The sequence below is a fragment of the Pogona vitticeps genome, chromosome 14 (genome assembly GCF_051106095.1).
Source record: "Pogona vitticeps strain Pit_001003342236 chromosome 14, PviZW2.1, whole genome shotgun sequence".
NCBI lineage: Eukaryota > Metazoa > Chordata > Lepidosauria > Squamata > Agamidae > Pogona > Pogona vitticeps.
Window position 1 is genome coordinate 2587317 of NC_135796.1, and position 17031 is coordinate 2604347.

General features: G+C 44.6%; 1 protein-coding gene across 1 annotated transcript in view; it reads right to left on the reverse strand.

Moving 5' to 3' along the window:
• The window catches only part of OSBP2 (oxysterol binding protein 2), a 145958-nt gene that overhangs the window by 96086 nt on the left and 32841 nt on the right, over positions 1-17031 (reverse strand). Inside the window, exon 2 of the mRNA XM_072983583.2 lies at positions 16479-16687. Coding sequence (XP_072839684.2) covers positions 16479-16687 — 209 coding nt within the window. The remainder of the gene's footprint in view (positions 1-16478; positions 16688-17031) is intronic.

Here is a 17031-nt window from a genome sequence, read left to right on the forward strand (position 1 = left end):
ATGGCTTCACCCCTATGACAGCAGCTCTACCGGGTGCCCAAACCATTTCTGGGCACAATTTAAAGTACTGGTTCTAACTTATTAACCCCTAAATGGCTTGGGCCCAAGTTGTCTCAAGGACTGTGTCTCCCTTTATAAACTTGTCTAGGTGGCACATTCAGCAGGAGAGGTCTTTCTCAAAGTCCCACCACCATCCTAGGTGCTTTTGATGGGGACACAAGATTTGCTGCTCCCAGAGACTCTGGAACTCCCTCCCACTGGAGGCCAGCCTGGCCCCAACTTTGCTCTCCTTCTCTTCAGGCAGGCTTTCTTCTGAGTGATTTGCTATCCGAGAGAGGTTTTAAAATAAGATGGTTTTTATTTTTGTTGCTTTCAAAACTGTTTTAGTGGTGCTTTTACCTAACGTTTGCAATATAACTTCGCGATTTCTTCTTTAATATTTAAATAATTCACTATTTTAAGTTTCTAATAATGCATTTTCAGTGGCGTAAGCCACCTTGGGTCCTTTTTTAGAAGAAAGGTGGGGCATAAATATAATTTTAAAAAATAAGCACAGTCAAGACTTGCAACATTTTGCTCAGCAGTTATCAAACTTGTGTATGCTGGGGGGAAAAGAGGGGAAAAAGTCCCGGGGTGCTTGTTTTTGGCTAAGCGATGGACGTCATTAAAATTATGACTTTGGTATTTATTTTTCTGCTGTCTTAGCTCTTTCGAGAGTATAGGAAAAAATGGACTAGTGCAATCCAGATAAGCCAAGAGATGCAAGACTCAATTTTCCTGTGCTTTAAAAAAAAATCTGTTCTGCTTCTAACACAGCAGAAGCCCTTCTGGAACCCAAAGGAATCGTGGGAGGTTGAAGGGACTGCCGCCGCTGTGCAACCCCCAGGGATTTGTCTGCAAGATGCGTTCGTTAACATCCTCCCCTCTGACATCTCTTAGCAGGACGCTTGTGTTTTCTCCATCGCTGTTCGTAATAGCCTCTTAATCAAGGGACAACGATGCATGGAACATTCACTGAAGCTGCTGTGTCGTAATGCACCCAGCCGTGCTACCAAAATAAAAAGAAAAGGCCCTTCTGATGGGCTCCGAGGCCGGAGAGAGAGAAATGGAAGGGATTCCGACGGGCCCGGAGATGCCACCTGGAGCTGCAACCTGTCAGCGACGTATTTCAAAATAATTACCACTGATCTCTGGTGGGATCACGGCAGAAGTAGGACAAGCCATGAAGGGGAAGAACGGAGTGAGAACATGGGCGGTTTTGGAGAGGATGAGCCGAGGAGAGGGCAGGAAGGCGCAAGGCAAGGGAGACGGAACAAGGGGGAGGCGAGAGCCGTGGATGAGGGCGGGATGGGACCGCAGGACCTGCTGGGGGAAGCTGGGGTTAAAGAATCGAGTCCCCGCTTTGCTTGAACCTTGAGCATGGCTGCCTCTTGGAGCACATCTAGTTCGAGAAATGGGATAAGAGAACACTTCTACAACGGAGTAAGAGCTCAGCAGTGGAGCATGGGGTCCCAGGTTCAATACCCGCATTTGCAGGAAGAACCAGGAGAGGCCCTAATGGGGAAAATCAAAGAATCCCTGCCAGTCTGTGTAAGCTAGGAGTCAGCAACGTGCCTCCTTGACTCACCTACCCACCCTGTGTTTTTAAAAGAAGACACAGACGGTCCCTATGTATTCTCTGGGGACGTGGATGCAATTCTGCCTTCTTTGGAGGATTCCAAACCCACCACCACCCCCCAAAAAACTTCAGGTATTGGATGGCCCAAGAAAGCTCCTTCGGTAATGATAGCAACCATTAAAAAATAATAAAGGAGGTGGGCGTTGCAGGAGGATAGGACCACGAGCAGGCCATGGACCTCCAGAGTCGTTCACCCCAATGTGGACAGTACTGAGCCCCAATTAGCGCAAGGAGCTCCAGCCTACCAAAGATCCTGGTGGAAATCACAGGCCTCTCCGAACGAGGCCGGCCAAGTCTCCTGCCTGCATAAAGAGGGTCACCTCTGTTTTCCTATACCTGGCTGTAAAAACCACAGCTCTGGAAGGCCAGCCATCATGCTGCCAAAATTTCGGAGAGGGTCACGATGAACGGCATGGAGGTGGGGAGATTGGCAGGTTAAAGGGGGCCACCGTGTGTTGTGTACCTCTGCTTTAAAGTCTCGTGTGAAACTGAACATCTTAGGTATCGGTTCTCTCCTCCAAAGCTCCCCACAGGTAAACAACTCCCCCCCCCCAGTTCATCAGATTTTGAAACTTTAAGAAAGAAGGCCAGGGCGTGGAGGGGGGGCAGTCTCGGGGGGGTGGCATTTGCAAGAGACAATCAATAGACATATGAAAGGTTGAAGGTCCACGTCCATAAAAGAGGGTGCAAAACTGCACATCTGTCTGGGTAGTCCCTGCCCAGGTCTTCAGAGGAACCCCTCTGCGCTCACGGATCTGACTCTCTCCTCCTTGGGAGGCAAAGGCGAGCCTGAGACAGGATGAGGGTGTTCTCTGCTCTGCCCTCCAAGTTTTGAAAGGAGGTCACATTTTGGCTTTCATAAAGAAAGGAATGCAAAACACACCCCTTTAACGGGATTTTGGTACACGACGTACGGTTACGAGTAAATCCACCGCAGTATTTTGTGGCTGACGTTTTCCGTTCCTTAGAAATGACCGTTTCTCTCATCTCCGATTAGGGGACTCAGCAGTGTTGGTATGATTCCGTAAGCCCTTTCTTGTAATTTGGCTCCACAAAAATGGCAGGAAGTGGGATCTATGGGGTGCCATTCATTGGGAGAGAGAAATGTAAGATACAAACGGGCCAGCTTCCAAACCCACCTCTACAAAACCACCAGTTTCCCTATACCTTGCCTATGATTATGAGGCACTTCTAACAACTAACAATACGGCAGCTTTAAAAAGTCACTAAAATTATTATGATTTTTTTTCTGCCTTGTAACCCTGAACCTCTAATCACACGGGAGAAACAAGCCTTTGAAAACATCCACCTGCTGTTGCATAGCGAAGCCTCCAGTTGCCTTTAGTCTGGCATTTATCCTCCATTTGTGGTTCCACATCACCCCGTGGACAGGTGTTCTCCATAGCAACCACAACCAGCTCGGAAGCAAAAAAGATTGAAGGGTTGTATGTACAGTGCAAGAGATATTATTGCAGCGAAAAGGGGAAACGGTGGAGTCACTAACTCCATTCTCTGGAAATTCTTCTTGAACAAGATGCACACTGTTCCACTCGAAATAAATTTTCTGGTCAGTCTCTGCACGAATGATTCGACATTGCATGACTGGTGCCTACAGTTGATGGTGCATCATTTCAAACCCGGCCATGGCCTGTCAATATTCGGTTCCCCTCCCTGGATGCATTGCTTTGTAAACAACAACAATGTTTGACGGCTGAAATAATCCCTGGCTATAGTTGACAAGAAAGAACAACTTGGCAATGGAAGGGCAATGGAAGGGCACCTTTATCCACGGGATCGGTATTCACTGGTCCACTTATTCACAGTCTGAAATTATTAAAAGCAAAATCCTAGAAATACTTCTAAAGGTTAAGTTACCAGAACTAGCCACTAGAGGGAACCAAAAAACCATTCTATGTATATAAAATTCACTATAATTTTCATCCGTTCACTATAATCTGCACTTTTCAGCATCCACGAGGGGGCTTGGCATAATCTCCCATGGATACAAGGATCGTCCTACATTTCTAATCCCCAGTAAAGCTTGTGAGGTGGTGCTGGTAGATAATAACGAAATATAGCCAGGAATTACAGCATGTCCACCACCATTTTTTTTTATTTTAAACAAAGTATACGGGAATTTATTGACCGCCACTCAGAGACAAGGAAGGGTTAGGGTCAGTCACTGTCATCAGGATCCAGAGTGAAAAAGGCCACCGTACTCAGATGGCTTCCTTCTTCAGCCCCTACACTACTTGAATTCAAAGACCGGCAGAGATGGGAGCGTGAAAGAGGCAGAAAGGATGAGTCGGGAAATGAGCCATACCCACCACAGAAGCTGCAGTTCACGCAACGCGACCGGCTGGCCCCAAGGTTCATAGGGCAGCGAGAAAACAAAAATTTTAAAGAACGAGCGGATTTCGTTTGTTTGCCCGTGCTCTCCCGGACGAACATTTCCTTTTACATCAACTCCCCTTCGCGTCCCAAGTTCAGTCTGAATAAAAAGGGGGTTTTGCATGACAACGGGAGGAGGAAAGGTCGGGAAATCGCCGTTTCTGCCATTCTTGACAGGGAGTTCCAGAAGCTGGATTTATAAGAACAGTGTCTGGAGAAAGGGGGAGTATTTTCTTTTATACATACTAATTTAGGATTGCAACCCCCCGCAAAAAAATTGCCTCCACATTTATCCCATCTCTGTGCCTCACGTATGCATGGCCTCATTCCCAACCCATCACTCTGATTTTTCCAGAGCCACCACCCACCTGCTCCAATCGGGGTTTTAAAAAGAAGCACTTACCTGTTTCGGCTGCAGGAGGACGAGCGCCACCAGGACGGCTGGCTAGGGGAGAGGATCTCTGACACCGTGTGCTTGGACCCAGTACAGACGATGAGCCTGCATCTTCCCCCAAAGAAAACAGCAGGGTCCGTTTGGCTGCTGTGTATCAGAAACAGCGCTCATTCAGCAGCCTGGCTTTAAACTGCCTTTTTTTTTTGTAAGGGTTTACAAACAATTCCTATGTGAAGAAATGGCTCAGAAAACCATCAAATCCTAGGAAAAGAGCTCCTTATTGCCACAGCCAGGATGCTGGAGACTCCAAACTGTGAATCTTAATTCTTTGCCTTCCAGGTGTCATTAGTAATCCTATTTTTAAAGGTTTAACCAATTGACCGAGGCCACGTATGAGCCAATGTTCTGAGGCAGCCTTCCGTGGCCTTCTTGATCTGCCAGGTCAAGCCGGGCAGCTTCTTACGAAGCTTTCCTCTTAAGCAATTTCTCTCTATCCTCCACCACCAACAAGAAATCAAGACTATGCATACATACCAAAACACCATGGGTTTTTGGAGGTGAAAGAATTTAAGAGGATAGCCAGAATCCTATCAGTTGGTTACGCCTGCATAACAGCACAAGGCCACAAAGTTAGGTCACTACACACGCCTCTGAATCACCCAAGGACCACATCACTGTATTGGGTGTTTTCTAAAGCAGTGGTTCTTAACCTGGGCGATAATGCCCCCCAGGGGGCGATTTCATTTTTCAGGGCGGCAGTAGAATGAAAAGGGGCAGCATGGGGGCGCTGGAGCAAGCCAAACCTGTGAAGATGGATGCAGCCTTTTTACAGTGTGCATGAATATATATTTTCCTCCTATCTTAATTTAGTTTCAAAGTTTTTGTCTTGAAATTTTTAGTTCCTGCATTTTATGCCCTTTTTATATTTCTTTTTGAGTCTTAAAATTCGCTTGCAACTAAATCATTAAATGTTACTTTTTGGGGGCATTTCATTTTCTTGGAATTGAATTTTGTTTTCAGGGGTCATTGGATTTAAGTGTCTTAAATAAATAAACAAACAAACAAATAAATGAATGAATAAATAAGATATAATAAGAAATAAGAGGGGGGCGATGATAACTTCCTCAATGGCTCAAGGGGGCGTTTCTTTCAAAAAGGTTAAGAACCACTGTTCTAAAGCACTGGTTCTTAACCTTGGGTTACTCAGGAGTTTTGGACTGCAACTCCCAGAAGCCTTCACCACCAACTGTGCTGGCTGGGGTTTCTGGGAGTTGCAGTTCAAAAGCATCCGAGTAACAAAGGTTAAGAACCACTGTTCTAAAGGACCTAAGAGCCCATGAATTATTTTCAAGAGCACCTTCTAGAAAACAAGATGGGCTCTTAACATCAGCCAAGCAGGACGGCAAGCTGAAGGCGATCAGACAATCAGACTTTAATTTGGTTTCAAATGGCTTTACCTAATGAGTAGACCAACTTTTGTTCCTAATTCTTTGACGGGGCAGGGGGTTGCCACAGAGGTGTATTGACTTTTTTCCCCTGCCCAAATAGGAACGCTGACTTTCAAAAAAAAATGCAAATTATTAAGTTGGAAGGTGAAAATCCAACCCATGCCTAGTAAGGGCGGAATTTGAAACCTCAACTCTAGGGTGGATAAAAATGAATGATTTTTTAAAAAAATTAATTTAAATCACAATTTAAATTTTTTTTAAAAAAATTTTAAGTCTCAAAGTATCTGATTTTTAAAATTTGAATTGTGATTTAAATCAAATCCACCCTACTCACCTGCTATCTTGTGCAACAGTCACATGGGTTTTTTTTAAATTCACCTTTGTGAACCAGAACAGGCAAAGCGCTTCCAAGAATTTTGGGTACTCCTATCAATATGCACTGTCTACAATGTACAGCCCAAGGAAGACGGATGTACATAGAATGCTAGCTGTTTGTCAGTTACAGTGGTGCCCCGCATGACGACAATAATCTGTTCCGTTAAAATCGCTGTACAGCGAAATCATTGTCATGTGAAAACAGTTTCCCCATTGGAATGCATTGAAAACCGGTTAATGCGTTCCAGTGGGGAAATTACCTCGTCATCCAGCAAAGATTCTCCATAGGGCAGCCATTTTGCAAGCGCCAATCAGCTGTTTTTAATCGCTGTCTTCCGAAGCAGGGGTCCGGAAAACAGCGGGAGGCCATTTTGTGAAGCTGATGATCAGCTGTAAAGATCATCATTTTGTGAAGCACGGACCAAGTCGTCATCAAGCGGAATCCCCCTACTGAAATGCCTGTTTTGCGAATCGCTATAGCGATCACAAAAAGGCATTGTCATGCGGTTTCGTCGTTCTGCGGTGTCGTCGTCATGCGGGGCACCACTGTATTTTAGTGGTCCAATAAATGTACAGCCTGTCTTCTCTTCTGAATCACACAAGGACCACATAGCTCCGTTTAGTTTTTCCTAAGTCATCACGTCTCCCTGGTCATTTGCCCGTGGCTTGAGAGGCAAGAGAACCAAATGGAGAGAAGCAGGTACCCATGAACTGGCTGCCATTCAATACTGTGATTTACTCCAGTGCACTAATGTCCTTGTAAACAACCGATAGGTTTCCGGCTCATATGGTTAAGTCACTCACAAGTCTTTCGAACATAGACATTATCACAAACACACGTCCAACACCACCACCTAGCGGCTACCAACATCTGTGTTTCAAAACAGAAGATGATTTGGGGTTGTTTGCTTGATGCCAAGAATAACTGAATCGTTAGCTACACATACAATATGCCCCAAGGCGCCTTTCAGACTCAGAACAACGAAAACTCAAGTCTGGGCTGTTTGTTATCCATGTCTGAAGCTCACAAGACGGCGGCGAAGGATTCCCAAGGGGTAGTAGCCCTGCTAGTCTGCCCTAACACGTTGACAAAATTAAACCGAGACAAAAACAAAAAGCAAAGGAGAAACCACTGGGGACTGTAAAAGTGCAAGAGGGTTGTTTTAGTGTGAATTTTTTTGTGGATCAAAATCCATGAAAGGCCAAATTCCTTGTGGCTGAGGATGTCGACTTCCAGCCGGCAAGAGATCACAATGAAACAAAGCTGTTCGTCTTTAAGGTGCCACAAGATTTTGTCCTTTACTTTTTTTCCCCCCGTTTTAATTTTGCCAACAAGAAGAGGGAAGCCTTCTGGTCATGCCGTCCCACCCCAAACTCCATGTGAGCTTTACACACAGGTAAAAAGATAGAGGAAGGCTAAAGTATTCACCACTGTGCCTGAAGCACCTTCTCGGAGTTACCAATACCTCTGCCCTGTTTTGTTCTCAGATGCTCCTGAGACATTCCCCCAGGTAAAGCCACAGACTACCACAGTTAGAAACCTTCAAGATGCCACCATCACCAAGGGTGAAACTTTACGAGGGCCCGGGAAGCCTTGAGGCTTGCACAAGAGAGCGGGGGGAGGGAGCAAACACTCCCCATCCCGGTGCTGTGCACCGGAGGGTCTGGCAGAGGAGGGAAGCGGGTCATACGGCCACATTTACTTCTCTTGAGGACCACTGAAATGATGGACGCAGGACCTGGTGAAATCAGTGCATCAAGATCCCTCCCCTCCTTGCTGGCTCCTTCCACTAGACTCGAGAGTCTGGCACTCCCCAGCTTTTCTGCACCCTGTTTTCTGCAGGCCATGTCTTCAGCCCGCCGGAAAAATTATTATGTGCTGCTGACAGAAAGAGGAGCCATTTGCAGACGGCAGACACAGCCCGGATCATATCCTTACTTTGTAGGGCTCATCAGACAGGCCCCAGAAGATGCTCCTTTAGGCTCTCTTCATACCTGGCGGAAAACACCCTTGTCACGCCACTGTAAAAGGTCAACACCTTTCCTTTCGATTCCAGTAGATGCAAGGACTGACCCTCCTTCTTGACTCTTCAACTCATCTCTTACCCAAAGGCTTTAAAATGCTCCTACCCTTCCAAATAGCAGCAGACACAGGCTGGCCTCCAGGAAGGACATCTGAATTTTGTACAAATACCATTTTTGATTGTTCTGTTTACTAGAACAGGGAGTAAAAACAAACATGTTATCTCAGATATTATTTAAAGCGCTAGAAAATCTCCCAGAAATTTCACCCCAAAATGTCCACCACCTCCTCTTTTTTTTCCAGAAAACCCACATCACAGATGCTGGTGATTCGGGGATGTACAGTATGCAAACTGTCAAACCCCATGCCGAGATGAAAAGGCCCTTCCTTCCTTTTTACACAAGATAATCCCCCATCGTAAAGGTGCAAAGTGACGCTGGAGGGCAGGAATGAAAAACGTGGTATTGGAATAGATGTTATTCAAAGATCAGAAGGAGAATTGCGACAACTGGTTAAATGAAGGGAAAATGTGAGTGAGAAATGGCGGCTGGGGGGTGGGGGGGAATGGAGAAGCTAAGACAGAGATGGTGGTGGTGAAGGACGAAGAGGAAGAACGCATGAACCGCATGTTACCTGTAGACCCCAGCCCAGTTATCGGTGTTATCCAATGTATCAGCAGTGTGTTCACAGAATGCAAATGTAAGCACATGAACGAAGGGGAAAGCCAAATTAAAACTGGCCTTTTAACAAAGGGAGCAACAAACGAAATCTCTGGGTTCTGTTTATTTGTGGAAAAAGTAAACAAAATAAGCCACAAAGGTTACATGCAGGCAACATTTATTAAGAGCCTTTGGAGATATCGAAATGGGATAGGTGAGACATTACCAAGCTTATAGTCTTAACCATGGAAGAAAGTGAGGGCAAGCAAGTGAAATGAGCACACAGACACACACATTTAAAAAAGCAAGTGATTTTACAGTGGCAGAAAGACATGAAATGTGGAATACAAAATACAGTAAATGACATTTTCAGGCAGGCACATACAAGGTACAACACCATCAACCCAGGTCAGCTTTGAAACCAAACACATCTGGAGAAGCCACGGGGACATTCCGCTTCTGCCTCTTTTTGAGGAATGGAAAAGGGCTTTGGGTCTGGGGTAGCTGTGCATAGCTTCGGGGGGGGGAGCCATGCGCAAGAACAAACAGAAGGCAAGAGAGACTTCTTGAACGGAGGTGCCCTCCCCACTCCGAAACACATTATTTGCAAGTCTTGCAAAAAAAATGGGGATGTTCAGGGTGGCACAGAGCAGCGGGAGGGAAAAGCACGGGTAAAGGAGAGGTCAGGAAGCTACGGAAAACAGGACAGACCCCATGGGCGATTGCCTCGCCTCTCTCAAGCTAGCACCCTTCCAGTGTTTGAGACTACAACACCCATCTCCCATGCTGTCTGGAGCTGATGAGACCCGAGTTCAAGAACATCTGAAGGATTACGGGTGGCTGCACAAGGCCCGTTCTGTGAAGTGAAAACCCACACCCCCATGACAGGACACCCACCTGCAGGCAGCTATTCCCAGGTGCAGCCCCTTCCCTGTATGAAACCTGGACAAGCACAGCTGACCAGAATCAATCAGGTTAGGACACGTGGCCGGATTCAGCTCAAGACAGCTTCTTGTATTATTGTTGTGTCTGAAGTTCCCCGACATCATCCTCTCTACAGTTTCTAAACTTAGAAACTGGACTGCTATCAGAAGAAAACGGAGAATTCAAATAATTAAAACACCCATCTCAGAATCTGTAGGTGAAACTTCCTGTCATCTGCACTGCCCCCAAAAAGGTTAGAAGTTTGATGCCTCCTAAAAATTAAAGACAACTTTCTCAGCAGTGAAAAAGGTGCTCAGCAAGGTGTCACTTGGATAATATTGCAATCTCCTGGACTGTATCACAATCTCTCAGACTATGAATGCCTAGAAGTGTTCATAGACCTTTATGTGTATTTTTTAAAATCTTTACAAAGAGCCTGTCAAGTATATCAGCATTCTTACTGGAAGAAGCAACAGCAGAATGCCTGTGTCAATGCACCATGCTGTATGTACACTGGAAGGAATTGTGTGCGCAAGTGTGCATACATGTGTCCTCGACCAGCTGCAGTATCTTCTGGTGTAATAATTTTGAAACAACACCAGTTTAAGATTTGAGTTCTGCTGTTAAGCATATAGTATGTGTGTTGTTTTTTTAATTGCACAATTAGAGAGAACACACGATTAGTGCTGGATTCAAATATGGAAGTGGGAATTCTCAAGAACCACCGTTGCCTTCTTAAAAGCAGACAACAAGCAACGCCAAAAGCTGCCGCCAGAGAGCAACCAAGAACCGATCCGTGTGCACACATCCATGGCCCGACATCAACTCTGCTTTCATAAAACATCACGTGTGGGGGGACGTTCTTCTGGTTCACACCCCTGAATCACTCTTCTCTTGGCATAAACCAGGAAACTACAGCTAAGCGTAGCTTTAGTAACAGGCAAACCAGAGGTTAACGGCTAGCGGCTTCCATACGAGCCAGGTTCCGTAAAAACAAATGCAATCGCTGTGAATGTTCTCGCTTTTTGCTGCTGACTATCTTGAAAGATAACGAGTGTGATGCTAGGCTAGCACTGCAAAGCTGTCTAGGTTTAATATTTGTAACTTCAGTACAAAGTGCCAGAGCCTGCACAACGGAAACCAGGGGCAAAATGCAAATCCTGGCGGGAGGAAGCAGGCTCCGACCCTACACGACCCCTGCCACCACACGGGGAGTTTCTGTTGCGTAACCTTCACACCCAATTAAGCCCAAGCAGACACCACCACCGACCAGCGGTGATGAAAAGCCAACAGCTTTTAGGACAGCATGATTAATTAAAAAGATCCAGCCGGCCTCCAATAAAAGGGCAGCATGCTACCTCATTCACGGGCAGACCCCCTCCCCACGGCTTCTGGGAAGGGAAATGCTGAAGGCTGTTCTCACGGTTTGGCAATACTGAAGACGCCACACTTTCACTGTCAAAATCGGCAGGAAAATTTAATCACAGGCTCTGAGGGTGGAAAAAAGAAATCCTGGGGGTCAACCGCTTCTTTATTTTTAGCGCTAGACACAAGCAAAACACAGTTTGATGGTCTGTAAAGAAGATTATAAATCTCTCTAATCCATGTTATGACATTGCTCGCTTTTAAAGTGGTACGAAACTAGGGCCGCCAGAATCGGATCCCTCACCAACCAGCTCTTTACAAATGGGAAACCCACTGATCCATAGGCAGTAATCCGGAAGGGGATGTTCCAGCCCAGACAAAGAAGCGCCATCATCACAAGGTCTGAGTGGTAGAGAAAGGAATGGCGAGAGCTATGCGGGCAGAAGAATCCTAGAATCATGGAGTTGGAAGGGGCCTCTAAGGCCATCCAGTCCAACCCCCTGCTCAAGGCAGGAATCCAAGTCAAAGCAGATCTGACAAATGATTATCCAGCTTTCTCTTGAGGGCCTCGAGGGTTGGAGGGCTCACTGCCTCCCATTACCATTGGCTCCACTGTCGTACTGCTCTAACAGTTAAGAGGTTTTTCCTGATATTCGACCGAAACCTGGCATCCTGTAACTTGAGCCCATCGTTGCGTGCCCTGCACTTTGAGACGATCGAGAACAGATCCTGCCCTTCCTCTGTAGGACAGCCTTTCCAACATTTGAAGAATGCTATCCTATCACCCCTTACTTTTTTTCTCAAGGCTAAGCATGCCCAGTTCTTTCCATCTTTCCTCCTAGGGCTTGGTTTCCAGTTCCCTGATCATCATCCTTGTTACCCTTCTCTTGATCTTGCTCCAGTTTGTCAGCATCCTTGTTAAAGAGCTTGAAAAAGCTGCTTTTGGGGGTGGGGTGGGGAACTACACCTTCTCAATTCCAAGGACAGCAGCTGAAAGATGCAGTTTCCTCAAACTCAAAAAGAAAGAACTGGTTTCTGAACCCTCTGAAAAAGAGAAAAAAAGATCATTGTTGTAATGAAAAGGAATCTGGGAGTGTTGGTAAAGGGAAGAGGGAGTAGAGGTGTGTGGTCCAACTGGTTGGAATCATCTTTGGGGGAAAATAAAAGCAGGGAAGGGGAGGTAATTGGGGGGGGGCAAAAAAGCAGAGCTTGGAAATGTTATTCTTTTTTTCCCTTTCTTCCTGGGTCTTCAATTCTCAGAAACCCAACATTCAGCACGGTCTCAAAAACAAATAATTAGTAACATTCCCAATCTCTCCAGAAAGGCTTAGAAAGCAAAGCAAGATAAGCTTTAGGGATTTGGGGAAGGTTAAAGAGCATCATCCAGTCTTGGGAACCTGGGTAACAAAATTCAGTTCCAGTCCTAAAGATGAAAGGAGATTTACATTCGCAACTGCAAGTCAAATCACACTATATTGTGTCGACCCTCTTTTAATGTTCATATTTTCATACATACAGGTGCACTCCCAAAATAGATTTTTTTAAAAAATGAAAGCTTTCAAAATGGACACAACTTCTGTTAACTTTGAAGTCTGCTACCTTCTCTTTGGAGATAAGAGATTTCACCCATTTTTTGTTGTTGTTGTTGTTGTTCAAGAGCAATATTTCATTCTAGGCGGGATTCCTTCCCACCGTCACTGCCTTCAACACAGTATTGGAAAAACAGATTTGCTATACAAGCATGTTGTAAACAAACCTTGCATATAGACAATACATTCTGAAACCATTCGAAGTCAGAAGCTACTTTTCTGAAGAAGCCCCATGAGCAGAGGGAGGAATATGTTGGAAAACTGGGCTGAAATTTGGAAACGTTATCAGTGTGCTCAGCTTCAAAGTGCCCAGAAAGATATCTGAGAAAGTTTGCTAATTCTTGAAAAAAATCAGCATTTTGTTATTCATACATTGTCATGCCCTGTTCAGTACTAGGGAAATTTCTAGGGATGACATTAAAGTGAGACTTCTCTCTCTCTCTCTCTCTCTCTGGCCACTTGAAGAAAACAGCAATACTTTCTCAATTTTCGTCCTGTCTAAAAATTCAGGCTGGAGAATGTTTTATCTTTCCCAATGGCCATGTCACGTGGGGCTGAAGGAAAACTGCAAGGCAAATCAGCCACAGGTTGCCCGCCTTTGCTATAAAACTCGCATTCAGTAAATTATACACATTGATTAACGTCTTAATTGTTTTTAATATCATTTGTATAGTATTTTAAACTTGTTACTATTGTACAGTTTTAATATTTGTGAGCCTTTTTGGGCCCCCTATGGGGAGAAAAAAAAAATCCCGCCAACCTAGCGGTTCGAAAGCATGTAAATGCGAGTAGATAAATAGGGACCACCTCGGTGGGAAGGTAACAGCGTTCCGTGTCTAAGTTGCACTGGCCATGTGACCACGGAAGATTGTCTTCGGACAAAACGCTGGCTCTATGGCTTGGAAACAGGGATGAGCACCGCCCCCTAGAGTCGAACACGACTGGACAAAAATTGTCAAGGGGAACCTTTACCTTTACCTTTTATGGGGAGAAAGGCAGCAAGTAAGCAAGCAAGCAAGCAAGCAAATAAATAAATAAATAAATAAATAAAATCCTCTTTCCAGCTTCTGCAAAATATCTGCAGAGTCCTAAAGGTGACTATTTTGAAATTTTGTTTTGTTTTTAATATGTCATTTGAGTTGAGACCCTACGACAACTCTAATGAGATTTTCAAAGTTTTATGAGAGATTCCAGGAGTAGCTTAGCCTCTCTGTCACCCCTCCAGTAAGCTTCCATGGATGAGTGGGAATTTCAACTCTGGTCTCCCAAATCTAGTCAAACATTCTGTCCGCTACATTCCTTGTTGTTATATGAGGTCAAGTCACTTCCTACTTCATACTTCCTACTTACAGCAAACCTATGAATGAGTTCTACCCGTAGGTCTTGCAAACTTATGGCCGTGGGTTTCTTTCTTCAGCTCAATATTGAGACATTCAGAATTGAGAATAAATGCCTAATGCTTCTAATGCAGTTATGGAACAACCTTTTAACAGAAATGTATTTATGAATGAAAAGAAGCAACTTTTTTCCCCCATTCTGTTTACTACAACAGCATTTATGAGTAAAACATCAAGCATCTGGAGCTGCAGACTAGTGGTAAATCACAGAAGCATGAAGTCTGCTCAATACTGTACTTGTTATTCCTCCCTAAGAGACCGAATTGCACAACCCTTAGTGTAACAAGCCAAAAGCAGGCCTCCGGTCTGATACGGAAGCTCACTAGAACCATAGTAATGCTCCTGTTCTTTTAATCCCACGCCCAAAGCATGGTGCTGCATCGCAACCCTGGTGGGCCATCATGCACAGGGAATGAGCAACCTGTGGCTCAGTGGAAAACTAGCCACCTAGGTCTTAGATCACCTCTAGCATCCAGAAAATTAGCAGCCTAACACAGTTTTAGTTTACAGACTTGAAATTTAAGCTCTGGAGCCAGGGTGAATAAAAATCATGGTCATCAAACCTTAAAAGGTTTTTTAAAATGTATTTTAAAAAACTTGTTTAAAAATGTTTTTTTAAAAAACTTTTAAAAAAATGTTTTTAAAAAACTTTTTAAATTTTTTTAAAAAACTTTTTAAAAAATGTTTTTAAAAAAACACTAACTGTTCTTAATTCTTATTTTAAAGTAAATGTATAAGCTTATGACAAGGATGCTAGCTAGATCTATATTCTTGGTCTTGTAAGATGTCAATCTATCATCCTCACACACTGAGTTACCTTCTATCAGGCATGAGCCTTCCTGTATCTCATGGTTTACCCAGCACTGAACAGTGACTATCATTGCATATTCCAGTTTCTTTTTCAATGACTGAACTTACATGACATAAAAAGACACACGCTGAATGAGACTGGACTCATAAGTGTGGAGACAGGCTAAGTGCGAAAGTTATTCAAGCCAAAGGGCTCCCACTTGGGAATAAGGAAAAATGGTCTCAACTTCTTATATGCACAAGAGAGTCCCTGTTTAGGATTATTTTGAAGAAATTCCTTCCTAATCTCAGGAGGAAAAAATAAATAATATACACATCCTCCTAGATGTTCTAAACTGCGGTACTGCACAGTATATCAACATACTGATTTGCACCATTATTCAACAAGCATGTACGTTTATTTAAATCACTGCGGCTTTCTCTTGGTGATTTAAATCAGAGATTTACATCACCTTTATTTTGATCAGTCATCCCAATCTGGCACAGTCATCAAGATGAGGTCAAGAGAAACCAATATTCCATGTTAGTTTGGTTCCAAAGTCTGGAAAGGTTTCCTCATTCCATCTCGGTCAAATGTAACCCTAGCACTGCTATCATTCGCAAGACTTTTTATGCCACACTTCAGACTGGTATATACATCTCAGGCAATAACTGTGAATACAAGAGGGCCCCCCCTCCCCAAAAAAATAATAATAATAATCCAGGAGTACAATCAGATGGCAGGTTTCTCTAAATGCTAAGGGCCCAGCAGTTATTTTAAGACACCGAAATCCTGTTTCTTATATTCTTTGGGGTCCAGCTGATTTTCATGAGATCCAGGACACTTGTGGCAATAATTTATGCTAACCCAAATACTACTGGCAGCCAATGTAGAGGACAGAATGTCAAATTAAGGCAAGGAGACCCAGGTTCAAATCCCTAGCTGACTTTGGAAACTCGCGGGGGTGGTGGTGGTGATGGCAGTGGTAAACCACTCCTTGAACATCTCGCATACCTTGAAAACCCTTCTTGGGTCACCAAACGTCTGAATCAACTTGATGGACTGACCCACAGAACATTACATCCAAATACTCAGGCAACAAGCAACCTTGCAAGGTGCACCTCACTTAAGCATTCTTGCATAATCAATCAATCCATGCAAAATTACAATCTTTACACTGAGTTTAGAAACCTCACTCCCGAGGAGGCTTGTTAGCACCTAAGACTCGGGATTTACTAATTTCACTAAATGAACTAATTCATTCAGGGAAAGACGGTGGCCCTCTCCAGAAGGCACCGCTGAGCCCTCCTTTCTGGATTCCTGTTTTCCAGCATATCCTATCAACACCACCCCCAGGGGTGTGCGTGTCTTGAAGCAGAACAGGAGGAGTCTTATCAAGGAGCCCGAGGTCCTCTCCATGCGTAGGCACCGAGCACTGGCTCTACCTGACTGGTTGTTCCTCATGCGAATGGCTTTAGCCTTCGCCAGCTCCAGAGCCGTGACCCACCGCTGCCGCTCCACTTCCGAGCTAGCCTTGAGATGGTACGTCCTTCCCCCGTTGGAAAGGACGATGTTGCAGGAGTCCTCCGTGTCGATGTGAGCCGTTGACAGGTTGATGGTTCCCCGGCAGGTGTGTGCCATTTCAGCTTGAGTCCTGCAAAAGGCAGCAGAGGAAGGGGAGGGTCAAAGCCTTGGGAGTGCCCATCCTCAAAATAGCCAACGCAAGCAAGACATAAACCCCATGTAATCATTCCATATAACTTGCTGGGGGTTCCTAGTTTAGGACACCGGCATTTGCAGCAATTAAAAAAATAGCACGAATAATAGCAAGTGGTCTTGCCAGGGCTGCAAAATATGGACAAGCAAACAGAGCATGCATGAAAAGTGTCGTAGTGATCCACACCTATCCTTCTTAATGCCTATATTCTGAGTAGAGATATATTCATGTCTATCAGAGCCATTCTTATTTCAATGTCTCAGATTGCATATTTTACTCTG